The sequence below is a fragment of the Ambystoma mexicanum genome, chromosome 5p (genome assembly GCF_040938575.1).
Source record: "Ambystoma mexicanum isolate Mex_15411 chromosome 5p, UKY_AmexF1_1, whole genome shotgun sequence".
NCBI lineage: Eukaryota > Metazoa > Chordata > Amphibia > Caudata > Ambystomatidae > Ambystoma > Ambystoma mexicanum.
Window position 1 is genome coordinate 757,449,806 of NC_090930.1, and position 14,444 is coordinate 757,464,249.

At 44.4% G+C, this 14,444-nt stretch overlaps 1 protein-coding gene across 36 annotated transcripts in view; it reads right to left on the reverse strand.

Moving 5' to 3' along the window:
- CLASP2 (cytoplasmic linker associated protein 2) overlaps positions 1–14,444 on the reverse strand; it is a 2,478,243-nt gene that overhangs the window by 128,494 nt on the left and 2,335,305 nt on the right. For all 36 annotated transcript variants that reach the window (XM_069613152.1, XM_069613157.1, XM_069613154.1 and 33 more), the window contains one exon: positions 289–495. In XM_069613152.1, the coding sequence (XP_069469253.1) occupies positions 289–495 (207 nt within the window). The remainder of the gene's footprint in view (positions 1–288; positions 496–14,444) is intronic.

Sequence of the window (14,444 nt, forward strand, 5' to 3'; positions counted from 1 at the left end):
CAAACTGGTGAAGCTTTTGTTTCAGATATATTCTGAACATAATTCTGCAACTTCACCCACTTAATTGCTGAGATGATAGTAGGCCACTTCCTCTGCAAACCTGCTTTTTTACAGAAGTAAAAAAAGCAGAATTAAAGTGGCTAAAATTAGCAGTTCAAAATACAATAAATTGCGTTCCTGAATTACCAATTTAGCTACAGTTTAAAAGAAAACAGTTTCTTGTCATGTCTTAAAAATTACAATGTAAAAAATGCACAGCCCTGTTGACGAAATGGTTATGTATATTACCTGTATTAAGCCTGGCACAATCTCAGGCAGCAGCTGACCCAGGACATCCTTTGACACTCTCTCCGTCACCTTTGTTTGCATTTTGATTGCAGCTAAATTGATGGGGTAATCTGCAGTCTGGATAATTGGGCACAGTACTTTGATGCACTGGTCTGGGCTGATCGAAGTAGCCAATGTTGCAGCAGCTTCTTCAGCAGCCCTTACCACCTAAAAAATATTAGTTCTCAATGTCAAAAATGGCAAGCAGAATATCAGCAAGAAAGTCAGTAATTACTCAAAATCCTTCACACTTGTGTTCTTAAAGGGGAGACATCTGGTTCTGATATGGCAAATAGGTACAGTCTGACACACATCCATCTAGGTCTTGCATCCGATAACAGTCCCTCTACCTTCTAAAAACACCCACTTTTATCCCATTCCACGTTCCAATTACATAGTCTACTTACAATTCTGGAAAAATAAATGGTGCTTACTCTATAAGACTGACCACACCTCCATTCCTTTATAATATAAACATTTTATGTAGCACCTTATGTGTGATTCATCCCACTTATAAAGTGCTGTCTTGATACATGGTATAATTAAATAATGTAATTGTACTTAATTCATCGGCCTCCAAAGAATGAAGGACTGAGTTCGTCCTATTGGGATTCCAACTTGCAAAGTGACATTTCGCTCAATGTCAAAGGTGAGCACCTAAATCACACAGCTATATCCCACTACAATTAACTAAGCACCACCCTTCCTTTTCCTTCACGCTGTGCATGTTCAGCTTTGAGTGCTAGATTTATATACTTCACTATACTTTTTGGTCCGAAGTTGTGCATATGTCCATTGCAAATGAATAATGAGTTCACTTTTTATGAATGGGCACTGGTATTCACCAAAGGCTCACTGCTTTGCTGTGTTTTCTTTTCCCTGCATCCTACGTAGCTCGATGTGCCTCTTGCCCCCCTCCCTTCATGGAGCCCTGAACTGCCTGGGCTAAGCTGATCCATCCTGCAACACCTGGCAATTTAAAGAAGCATTGTTAAACAAAAAAACGAAAAATTGCCCAAAAACGTGATCTGCAGTGCATTTTCATTTTTATGAGTGCAACATCACTGTGCTATTTTGCAGCGTCCTCCACTCTCCTGCTGCCTTTCTTTCATGGAGAGACAAATTGAAAGTTTCATTTTCGACTGCTGTTTGAAATGTCTCCAACATGGCTGCCAGCTTCTTTGTGCCTGAGAGGCTGTGACTCCTGAAGTGCCTTCCTCCATGGTGAAAACGGATTGGCTCTTGCTCCACCTTTATCGCCAATCGGGTCACCGGCAGGCTTTAGCCGGCTCCACCAAAGGCCCACTTCTAAGGCCCCTGTCAGCTTCCTTGTCTGCTCACCATGGTGCTACAACTGCCTGAACCTCCCTGGCGATGCCTGCTCCCGCAGTCATGAAACTGGACTTCCGAGACTCTCTTACTTCCCTCTCTATTGGTTAGTTCCCTCCCTCTGCCAACCCTTCAGATTTCATCTCATTCACCTTCACTCTACCTTCTTCTGGTTTACAACTGGCCCCCCTTCATGCTCTCGTCTAAGCATTCACCTATAATCTTACCACTTTTCGTATACCTATTGATGCCTAAGAAATTGCCTTGAAAGCCAAATTTGAGTGTTTAGAAAGTCAAATTTGGGTGTGTGCAGGAAAGTTACATTTTGGTGTGATTCTGCAAATCTAAATTGGCTGTGTTGTTTTTTCACCTTACTTCGGCCCTAAATTTTAACCTGCTAGCCCAGTGACTGTTCCTTACTGCTGATCTTGTATATTTCTCCTGCTGCCCCCTCTCTCTACTAGGCCATGGCGTTACCTGTTTCTCCTATCTTTTCAAACTGCTTCTCCATTGACTATCTTTCCCTCCTCACCAAGTCTGGTAGGAAGAAGTTCAAAAAGGAAATCTTGGCCTCTAACCCTAGTCTTCCTATCGCTGACACCTACTCCAATACTTCCTCCAGACAGACCCTCACAGACATCCTCTGTCGTTGCTTCGCCAGATTTATGGACTCTTCATATGGTCTCTGTGCTCTGTCCCATCTCCTCCCCTCGCATTATGGTGGCACTCGCTGGGAAGCTCTCATGGCTTCCTTCGACGACTCTAATGTCATCATTAATGTCTAACTTAATGGCACTGTCATGGTCCAAGGCCCTCAGGCCAATATCCTCCTCTTTGATAGGCGCTTCCCTGTACCTATCCTCGGAAGGTCTTTAAGGCTGGCAACCTTATTCTCTCAACTCTCGCTCTGCTGTCAAACACTCCTCTGACATCTGCCACTTACTTGAAGAACTAGACCTTGATGCCCTCGGTCTTACTGAGACATGGTTCACACTCTGTCACAAGCTTTGACACTCTCTCCTCCCTGATGGCTACAAGATCCTCTCTGCACCCAGATCCTCCCGGTCTGGAGGGGGGGGTAGCCCTGATCTTTCCTGAGTGGATTCCTGCCTCTATCATTCTCACTCAAACCTACTCTTCTTTTGAATGCCTTGTCTGTAGGCACTCTCTCTCTCCTACACATTCTCTTACTGTGGCTACCATCTACCGGCCTCTTGGTCGAATCACCTCTTTTCTCTCTGAGTGGGCGGACCTCTCCTCCTCCCTCATGGCCTCTACCACTCAACTCCTCCTCCACCTCCTCGGTGACCTCAACATCCATTTAGACTCTCCTTGTTCCTCCTCTGTGACCTCTGTGACTCCCTCTCCCTGTCCATCCTCCCCTCTGGCCCGATTCACTCTGCAGGGCACACACTCAATGTCTTGATCTCCTCTGACCTCCCCCTCTCAATCCCTCTGACCACTCCTCTCTCCTGGAGCGATCACTCCCTCTTCCTCTTCTCCTCTAATCTCTCCCTCTCTTCCACCCAAAGCGAAGCCTACCCCAACACTGCGACCTACCTTCTCGGACATCCGGCCCATGAAGCGTGCGTCAGTTGAGGCTTTCGCCGCCACCTTCTCTCACCCCCCCGTTAAACGGGAAATCATATTGAGCCTCCTTTCTAATATATACTGGTCTAAGCCCAGTCGTTCTGCAAAGAAAACCACGTTGCAAAGTTCCGATTTTAGATCGACTTCGCAGCCATTTTAGGATCATCCGCCATTTTGATTTCTGTTCATATGTAATTCTGTGTTCTAAAATGGTGGACTGTGTTTCCAACTTGTAACCGAGCCATCCCGACCTTCTGCACTTGGTTAATGGTTAGACCGTCCGCGGGCCGAATGTTTAGACTGGATAATGAGACCTTGTCGCATACATGACTTGTGGTCTTAGGATTGTCTGCACCAATAAGCCTCATCCACGAATATACATCGAGGACAATACTGTGTAAATGTCAAGCGTGGACACTGGCTGAACTGCATTGTGAAGGGATATGTGCTAAGGCTTACTGCTAAATCCTGGAATACACTTTTGCCATTTTGACTTGTTTGAATGTAAACCAAATGTAATCCGTATGCATATTGTCTTACGAGCCATAAGTGAACTCGGCACAAACTTTAATCCATGGATTATTAACCTGTAGAGGGGCTGGACATTATTACTAAATTGTATAAATACGTGAATGTCCAGATGTCCAGTACCTCTCACTCCTCACACTGAAGGGATGGTACTCACTGTGATGTATTGAGGACCAGATAGCTATCTGAATTTGTTCTTACGAGCCATAAGTGAACTCGGCACAAACTTTAATCCATGGATTATTAACCTGTAGAGGGGCTGGACATTATTACTAAATTGTATAAATACGTGAATGTCCAGATGTCCAGTACCTCTCACTCCTCACACTGAAGGGATGGTACTCACTGTGATGTATTGAGGACCAGATAGCTATCTGAATTTGTTCTTTGTAACTGCGCAGTAGAATAAAGATCTGTGAATCTTTATAAGCCCGTGTTTGGTGTATTTCCTTTTGTGGTACTCAGCCTCGATATTTCCGCTTGCTTTTACAGATGGCGCTCAAATAGGGACCCTCATGATTGATGGCATCTCGTTGAAGGTTGACGTGGCTATCGGACCGGGATCGGACGAAGAAAAAAGGGGGCCCCTTTCTTGGATGAGAAGCCATACCTCAACAGTACTGCACGACCCGATCCCTGGACGGTGACCCCGCGGTCCGAGACGGCATCTTGAAGGGGGTCCATATATCGATGAGGGCAGTTTTGCCAAAATCACCAACTACGTGGGTCCTTTATGACCTTAGATATCCGATCGGACCTCCTTTGTCCTTTGATCAGGTGAGTCGTGACCCGATTCTTAAGTATCCTGATAATTTGTTTTGGCGTATTGCACTCGCGAATACAATTATTGACCAGGTAACACCAGTAATCTGATATGCCTGAGAAACTGTCTGCCTCCTTCAGGGCATTATTCCGCAAGGACAGACAATCTTTGGAATTTGGCCGACCGGCACCAATGCCGGGGTCTCCGGTGTGTACTATGTACTGTAAGCACGGCATTGGTAGTATAGTGTTTAATGATATTTGGCACAGACAAACTAGACATGCTTCCTAACTTCAGTGGCCAACCAATGGTAGTTTTGAAATTCCTCGTATAGAATATTTAGAGTCTATATTATTAAAGAAAAAGGCTAGACCTGCAGCATTTGATGTATTACAGAAATGGAAGAAAGAAGCTATGCAGCAACTTAAAAGTAGAGAGTAACATGCGCGCCGTCATATGTTCAACGCCGAAAAAGCGTTGTTGTACGATCAAAATAAACAGTCCGAGTCAGTTAGAAATATGTATAGGGCTTTTCAACTTGGTATCCAGAAAATGTATCCGTCTAAAGACTTTCATGTATCTGATGAGTTAATTGACAAACTTCTAAATGAACGAAGGCCTGGCGCCACTGCGCCACCTCCATATGTACTTATTCCTGCTGCTTTACCTCTTCCTGCTGTCGTTCCTCCTCCCATAGTAATTCCTGCTCTTCCTATCGTTCCTCCTATTGTCCCTCTTCCTCCGGTTATCGTTCCTCCTCCTATTGTTGCTCTTCCACTTGCACCTCCGCTTTTGCATACTGTTACGGGTTTGGTAGATTTGCCTTCTGCACTAGCGATAGCACCTTTGTTACCGATTGTACAAGATTTGTCTACTCTTCCTCTTCCGAGTGGTTCTGTTCCGCTTGTAGTTGATAAGGGAGCGGAATCAAAGATTGTGACTCGTAATACTGTGTCTAAAGATAGAAAGCACGATTTGATTGCATGGGCCAAACAACGCATGGAGAGGGGTGAACAAGCTGATGTTTTTGCCACACTCTCTAATCTAGACAGTTTTCCTGAGAAAAATGTTTTTATTGAAGGGTTGGGAATTCATTTATGTGTAATGTGGAACAGACTAGATGATATAGGACTCTCACAAGGGTTGAGGGATCTGAAAGTTTTAGCATATTCAAGAGATACTGCTGAGAAAGTATATGAGCATGTCGAGAGGGTTTTTGAGTATAGAAGGGAGTTAGAAAGGTTACGGAATGAAAAAATTGATGGCGATAGTTTGAGTGCTATTTTTGTACAGAAACAGTTCCTTCCTTGTTGTAAGTCGATAAGTGAGGAAACAAAAATTTGCATAAAGGATGCGATTAGATGGATTTCAGGCATGTCGATATCTCCCGTAGAAGTATATGACACGTATAGTCAGTATACGCCAGAAATGCAGAGGAAAGTGATACAGGTAATGGTAGAATACCTGCAGGAAGAATGCATAAAAAGAAAGATTTGTTGTCCCGCAGAATTATTGCATATCTATAAGAGAGCTTTTTCGTCTGACAATCCTTCAGCTGCTATAGCGCTCGATTTAGCTATGTTGCTCAGTAAGCGTTTGGCGTTTGCGATTCTCTCAGTTGCCTATGAGAGAGGTTCCGCCGACATTTGTCCCAAAAGTCGAGGTTCCAGCTGATGCCAGAACAGGTGCAGCTGCCTATGACATTCCTGCTCATTATGTGTCGCAGTTTGTTCACGTCCCGTTCTCAAGACAGGAAGTGAACACCATTAAACAATCCATTCCTGATATTAGGAAGAATCCGACAGGGCTCTATAAAGAGATAGAATCTGTCTTGCAGTCGTCAGTATTTACTCTGAGCGATATAGATTGTTATTTCCCGTGCTCCTACCCATTGATTTGTGGAAGCAGATTAGGACTGTAGACTACGTACCAGGGTTAGGAGACAAATGGGTTAATATGGTCAGACTAGATAGAGAAAGGCCAGCTGGCGAGAGACCGCCACAGGTAATACTGACTTTGCCTGATAGAATAGTCATGAAATTAAAAACTATAATTCCTGAGAGAAGGATTATTTGGGACAAATTTACTGCTTGTGTCCAAGGGAAGTCTGAGGGTGCTACCGAATTCTTTAATCGGTTTGAACAAATGTTTTCAGATTTCAGTGGGCAAGATTTGAGCAGAGAGTCTGGGAAACGACTATTTGTAGACAAATTTGTGCTTGGATTGTTGCCCGACATCCAGTCGCAAATTAGGTCTTCTGAGATTGCTTGGCAAGCTAAGTCTCAGTCTGAAGTATTGCATATGGCACAGTACTATGAAAACCGAGTCAATAATGAAAAAGAGAATTGAATAGAGAAAGGGTGACTTGAAAACTAAAGTTCCATTACAACAAATTGTTAGAGGCCCTAGAGGGGGTAATTCACAATTTAGGGGACATTATGCTCCACAGGGTAATGTGCCGTTGGGTCCTATACACGCGACCCAATGTGCTTATTGCAGACAAGAGGGTCACTGGTGAGCACAATGCCCGATCCTTCAGCAGAGGTCGAATAACACATTTGGTACCATGGGTAGACGATCCAGAAGCCGCCCTGGGGCAGGGGGTCGTGGCGGAAGTCAGTTTTCTAAAAAAAAATCACAACCTTTTATACAGGATAATCAGACTCATAGTATGGATAACAGAAATATTTTTGATCATCCTTCTGCTGCATATCTCTCTGAAGACCTTCCTTTTGATGATATTCTGTTTTGCTAGGATTGCCCGAAGCAGGGTTTGGAACCAACGCCTATTCTCGTTAATCAGAAAGGTCCCTACGTTGAAATGATAGTGAGAAATAGGAAACATCTATTCTTGATAGATACAGGAGCACAGAAGTGTTCCATTGACCATTCATGGGTTCCAAACATTCCACTCTCAGAGCAAACCAATGTTTCTGTAGGGTTTTCTGGTACACCAGTAGCTTTGTCCGGTTTCTTCACCGGTACTGATTACATTGGGTCCATTCACGGACCACTGTCCATTTCTTTTGACAACGAACTGTGGAGAGAATTTGTTGGGATTGAATCTGTTGAAGGAATTAAATGTGGTAACTGATTGTTCTTCAGATGGAGTGCGTTTGACGATTTCACCACAGCAACTTTCTGTCCCTCAGTCCTTGACTAGACCTTTGCCGCCGGAATTTAGTGATGTTTATGGGCAATTGATGACAATGATGTCGGTGTTCTACAAATTGAGCCTGTTAAGATCCTTTTAAAAAATGGAGTAAAGTTGCCATGTATTCCTCAGTATAAGATTTCGGTTGATGGTGAGCAAGCTTTGAAGTGCATAGTCTCCGATTTTGTACATCGTGGGGTAATTGAGGCAATTGCAGGTAGTTTGTGCAATAGTCCGATTTTGCATATGTATAAGAAAGGCAATAATGCAATTCCCTTTCATTTTGTCATTGATTTACGCGCTATCAATAAGATTGTTGCTCCACAATTTCCTATTGTGCCTGATGTGACGACAATACTAACTATGATCCCGGCTTCTGCTACTCACTTTAGTGTTGTAGATCTTAAGAATGCTTTCTTTAGCATTCCTATATACAAGGATAGCAGATATCTGTTCGCGTTCACCTTAGGCGGACGCTTGTTTACCTTCACCTGTGCACCGCAAGGTACACGGAAAGTCCAAGCATCTATAGTAGGTATTTGAAAGAGCAGCTTGATACACTTGAGTTGCCTACCACTTGTACATTACTTCAGTACGTAGACAATCTTCATTTAGCTGCTGACTCAGAAAGTGCCTGTAAGGAGGGCAACATGTTGTTGCTTATTCACTTAGCAAAACATGGACACAAAGCTTCACTCAAAAAGTTTCAATATTGTAGACAGGACGTTGCCAATTTAGGCTATCTCCTGTCGAAGGAAGGAAGGAGGTTGACGCACATCAAATTTCAGAGGTGTTGCGTATTGAATCCGGCTGAACTTTTACCTTTCCCGCAAGATACTTCTTGCAGTGACGAAACGTCACATGACTGCCTCTACACCACAGAGCAAGAAACTAAAGGCATAATTGACCTGAAGGATACTCCTTTGAATAACCCACAAGGGGAGCTGGTTTGTGATGGCTCCTGTTTCAAACTTCCAGATGGTACATCCACGGCTGCTTATGCCATCACCACATTAAGCACAAAAAGGGGAAAAAAAGAGATTCACGCATAATTCTGCACAGGCCGCAGAAATTATTGCATTGACTCGAGCTTGTGAACTTTCCAAAGTGCTTAGAGTAAATATATATCCTGATAGTCAGTATGCTTTTGGGGTAGTTCACAACTTTGGTAGACTTTGGGCAGAATGAGGTTTCTTGACCTCACATGGAACTAAGATCCAACATGGCTCCTTGATAGTATGGTTACTCCAGCGCTTGCACTCCCCACTCAGTTAGCGATCATGAAATGCGCAGCGCATCTGAAAATCAGATGATGTAGGAAAAGGGAACACTTTTGCTGACCAGGGAGCCAAACAAACCGCCACTGATCTCTATTCAGAAATGTATACTGCAAGGGAAGCCACTAATGTTTGTACTAAAGACAAAGGTATAAAATCTGTAAAGAATATTCAAGCCGATGCCACGTCAGAGGAAATTAAGAAATGGGCTGAATGTTTGGCAAGGATGGATGATGACGGGTGTTGGGTGGACAAGTTAGAAGGAAAATGGTTGGTGCCAGATGCGTACATTACAATGATGGTCGCAATGGCTCATGGGCCCACCCACATCTGTGCACGGAAGGTTTCCAAAATGTTACAAAATGTCTGAGTGAATGATAAAATCCCGAAAACAGCTGAATGTTTTGTTTAGAGTTGTATGATCGGTCTACAGCATAATATGGGAAAAGGCACGACGACACCAAGGGGTAGTTTTGGTCCACCTTCTGTCTCCTTCGAGGTCATACATTTTGACTTCATTGAAATGGAGCGTTGTAATAACTATAAGTATGTACTAGTTGTTATTTGCGCCTTTAGTAAATGGGTTGAAGCCTTTCCTGTTAAAGATGCTACAGCAATGGCAACGGCGAAAACCATGCTTAAGGAAGATTTTCCTAGGTGTGGTTTGCCAAGGGTCCTCTGGTCGGAAAATGGTCCACATTTTATCACTGCTGTAATTCTGCAGATATGCGCGGGATTACAGATCGATAAATGGTTCCATTCGGCTAGACATGCTCAAAGTGCTGGATTGGTAGAGAGACAACGGTATCTTGAAGAACAAGCTCGCTAAGACGTGTGCCGGCACCAAACTAAAATGGCCGGACGCCTTACAGATCGTGTTTTTATCAAGGAGAACAACCCCACAGACTAGGACTGGGCTCTCCCCTTTTGAGGTGGTTATGTGATGGGCAGCTAACATTTGGAATGTACCTAAGCCCAAGGCCTTGCGAGACATTGAACATGTACTTCTTTCAGTCTACTGTGACCGGTTAACTAAAAATCTGTATTTGATTTATCAACAGGTGCGAGAAGCCATTCCCGTCAAATATGAAGGCCCAGGTCACAGCATTCGGCCTGGTAGCTGGGTGCTGATCAAAGCATTCGAAAGAGCATCCTGTCTCGCACCGTGTTGGAGGGGCCCTCATCAGGTCCCATTGGCCACACAGACAGCCGTACGAGTATCAGGATGAAAGCACTGGATCCACGCGTCACACGTCAAGAGGATTCCCTTCCCTTTGCCCCACGTTACAGACGATACGGATAATCCTACCTGTGCTGCTCCCAACGATCACGCAGCATTGAGCAGCATCGAGAGTGCTTCGGAGACTCTCCCTCAGCACGTGGAAACAGCCACTTCATCTCCACACTCTCCTACAGATGCTTTTTCACCGTTGTCTATTGAAAATCCACCACTTCCATCAGGAAGCAACGACACATTGTTCGCAGATCACGCAGTACCAGGAGTCACAAGGTACGATCTGCGTCCACCGAACTAAACTAAATGCACGGTTCGGCTGTGCCACCAGGAAAGATCATGGCCTGTCTTGAGGCCCTGTTTTTGCACACAAGTAAATCTGTTGGCTAGGGATAGGGAAGGACGAAGAAAACATGCGATCAGGAAAACGTGCGATCAGGAGATCGCCAGCAAATAAACTCTGGAGTATTTCGTTTGAAGAAACAATGCCTGCAATCGCTCCCACTCGTACGGAACATATAAGTGACTGTGTGCCCAATCGTAACAATGGACAATCGAATGTATGGTCTCCTAAAACATTTTGTTGTCTTGTGATTATGTTAACCGGCTTCACAATAGTAATTGCCTTAGGATTTTGGTATTTGGAAGAAGTACATCCGCTTGAAACTCTTTTGCCCACTGAAAATGTACTTACTGCTTCTACACCTTTTGTGCATCTGCATACTCTATCTCCTAGAGACTCTCTACACAGACAGAGTTACCACAATAACACTTTATTACTCATAATGAATGCCACACATGCCATTTTTAACAAATTAATTGTTGGGTCTGCTCTCATTTACTGCAAAACGGAGACAAGGGGTTGGGCTGGTATATTCATCCTTTACCTTTGACTACTGCCTGTTATGCTTCTTTAAGGGCACTATTCTTTGGCCGATGGAACAATAGCATCTCAGGGAACTTTGATGGAACAAATTTGAATGATTTTTAGAAACAAGTTCTTACGCCCCTGGGATGCTCACTTTTTGCAAATAGAAGCAAGCTTAATGTTGCTTCTATCAGGCCTTCCGATAGACTGTCTCGTCCTTTTCAATCTTTGATCTCTTTCAAGATGGCTCCTATAGGCATTAGGGATGCCACACCACCTTCCTACACTGTTAACCACAGCCCCGATTCAGTTTCTTTCTGCATACAGAGGAATGGTACTCAGTCAATGGTTGATTTCAAGGGCTGCACCAATGTTGCAAACTTGACCAGTGAGGACAAACCTTTGTATGTAGGCGAACCTGTCTATTTCAATTGCGGTAATGAAGCTTTCTCATGGCTACCTAGGGATTGGCAGGTAACCTGTTATTTAGGAATTCTGTTACCCGGGGTATTCATAGCAAGCACCATAGAAATCTCTAAAGCTCGTCCAAGGCGGGATGAGAATGGCGATACTTCATCACAAGTTCTGGGCGACGTAGCAAAATCTTTTGTACCTTTTTGGGGGCAAATATTAAACTCTGAGGATATCAGAAGACTAGCGAGAGTACTGGAGAGGACCATCAACCGGACCACTGACATACTCTATAACATGACTCTAGAACAGAAAGCGATAAGGTTAGTGGCCCTACAGAACCTGATGGCATTAGACGTCATCCTGGCTGAGCGTGGTGGACTATGTAAATTAGTGGGGTCCGCTTGTTGCGTTTTCGTGCCAGATTCCTCCCCAACCATCTGTAAGGTAATACAAAATCTGCACGTCCTTAGTTCAGAAGTGCACGTTCCCGAGGGAAACTGGGATCTTAGCTGGGACTTCTTACAATCTTGGGGATGGAAGTTACTTTCAATCTTATTGATTATTCTGGGTATTCTGTTATTTTTCTGTTGCTGTATACAGTGTCTTCATGTCATATGTTCAGTGTTAGGGGGATGTTGTGCACAGACTATGGGAACATCAGGACAAAAAGTACGTGCCCCAGAAGGAATGACAAACGAATTTGTGTTGAAGGAAATTTCTGTTTCTGACCTTATAGCGATTGTTATCTCTGATGATTGTGATTCAGGGTGTATGGACATTGAGACGTGGAGTTACTCGTAAAGTGACTAGAAGTAGTTTAGCGCTTGGCTTAGGCCAAAAAGAGGGTTTGTTAAATGGGAAATCATATTGTGCCTCCTTTCTAATATATATTGGCCTAAGTGCAGTTGCTCTGCGAAGAAAACCGCGTTGCAAAGTTCCGATTTTAGATCGACTTCACCTCCATTTTAGGATCATCTGCCATTTTGATTTCTGTTCATATGTAATTCTGTGTTCTAAAATGGTGGACTGTGTTTCCAACTTGTAACCGAGCCTTCCCGACCTTCTGCACTTAGTTAATGGTTAGACTGTCCGCAGGCCGAATGTTTAGACTGGGTAATGAGACCTTGTCCCATACATGACTTGTGGTTTTAGGATTGTCTGCACCAATAAGCCTCATCCACGAACATACATCGAGGACAATACTGTGTAAATGTCAAGCGTGGACACTGGCAGATCTGCATTGTGAAGGGATATGTGCTAAGGCTTACTGCTAAATCCTGAAATACACTTTTGCCATTGTGATTTGTTTGAATGTAAATCAAATGTAATCTGTGTGCATATTGTCTTATGAGCCATAAGTGAACTCGGCACAAACTCTAGACCATGGATTATTAACCTGTAGAGGGGCTGGACATTATTACTAAATTGTATAAATACGTGAATGTCCAGATGTCCAGTACCTCTCACTCCTCACACTGAAGGGCTGGTACTCACTGTGATGTACTTAGGGCCAGATGGCTATCTGAATTTGTTCTTTGTAACTGCGCAGTGGAATAAAGATCTGTGACTCTTTATAAGCCTGTGTTTGGTGTATTTCCTTTTGTGGTACTCAGCCTTGATATTTCTGCTTGCTTTTACACCCCCTCCACCTCTGGCTGTCTCACATCCTGACACAGCCCTGTCTCTGCTCTACTCTTCAAGTTCTGATACTCTTGATGCTCTTGCCCCTGTCATGAGGATCCGTTTGAAGTCCAAAGCCAAGTGCACTTCCTGGTATGACTCTGACCTAGCTACACTTAAAAGTAAGTGTTGGGCGGCTGAGAGGAAATTAAGGGCTTCTTGTTCTTCCTCTGACAAACTGGCCTGTCGCCTGCTCCAAAAGCATTACTGACTTTCTGTCCTCACCAAGAAGAGAGTCCATATTCAAGCTCGCGTCTCTGCGGCATCTAACAACTCGGCCGAACTCTTTAAAATCTTCAAGGAGCTGGCTAACCCTGCTGCAGTCTCTACCCCTCCTGTTGCCACCCAGGCTCTTTGCAATGCCCTGGCCTCTCGCTTTATCTCAAAAACCCAGGACATCCTGTCCACCCTATTCACCTCTCCCCCCTTCGTTTGTGCTTGCTGACACTCCTTCAGCTACCCCCCCACCCTACTTTTCGTCCTTTCCTCTTTTCTCCCCTGATGAGGTTTCTAGACAAGCCCGATCTAAGAAAGGCTCATCCAAACAGGTTCATCCCTGTTCCTCTAAAACCATCAAGGACCAAATTGAAACGCTCGCTACGGCACTTGCTGATTTTTGCAACCATTCCTTTGGCTCAGGATCCTTCCCCTCCCCTCTTAAGCACTCCCTTGTGCACCCTCTTCTCAAGAAACCCACAGCTGATCCCTCTCGTCCTGCTAACTATCGCCAATTTCCATTACTCTTTTCTGGGCAAACTGCTGGAAAAGTTGGCCATCTCTCAGCTTAACCTTCATTCCAATTCTGTTGGCTGTCTCCATGACCACCGGTCTGGCTTCAGAGCTGCCAGAAGCACAGAAACTGCTCTCCTGAACATCCGTGAAGATCTGCTCTCCAAACTTCCGTCTGTCCTCATCGTCCTCGATCTCTCCTCTACCTTCGACACAGTCAACCATATCATCCTGCTCAACAGTCTCCGTGATAATCTGGGTATCACTGATCAGGCTCTGGCCTGGCTGACCTCTTTCCTCTCTGATTGACCTTCCCAGGTCCAACTTGGGTCCTTCCTATCATCTATCTTCCTCTCTACGTGTGGTGTTCCACAGGAGTCTAACCTCTCACCCTGGCTTTTCAACCAATACCTGGCAACTCTCACCCACTGCATTGCCACTTTCTTACCAAATTTCCAGTGCTACGCTGACAACTCATTTTCAGGCTGTCCTCGGCCACTTCCTCTTCCTCTCTCATCTCTCATCTCCGATTGCCTAACTGCCATCAGTGT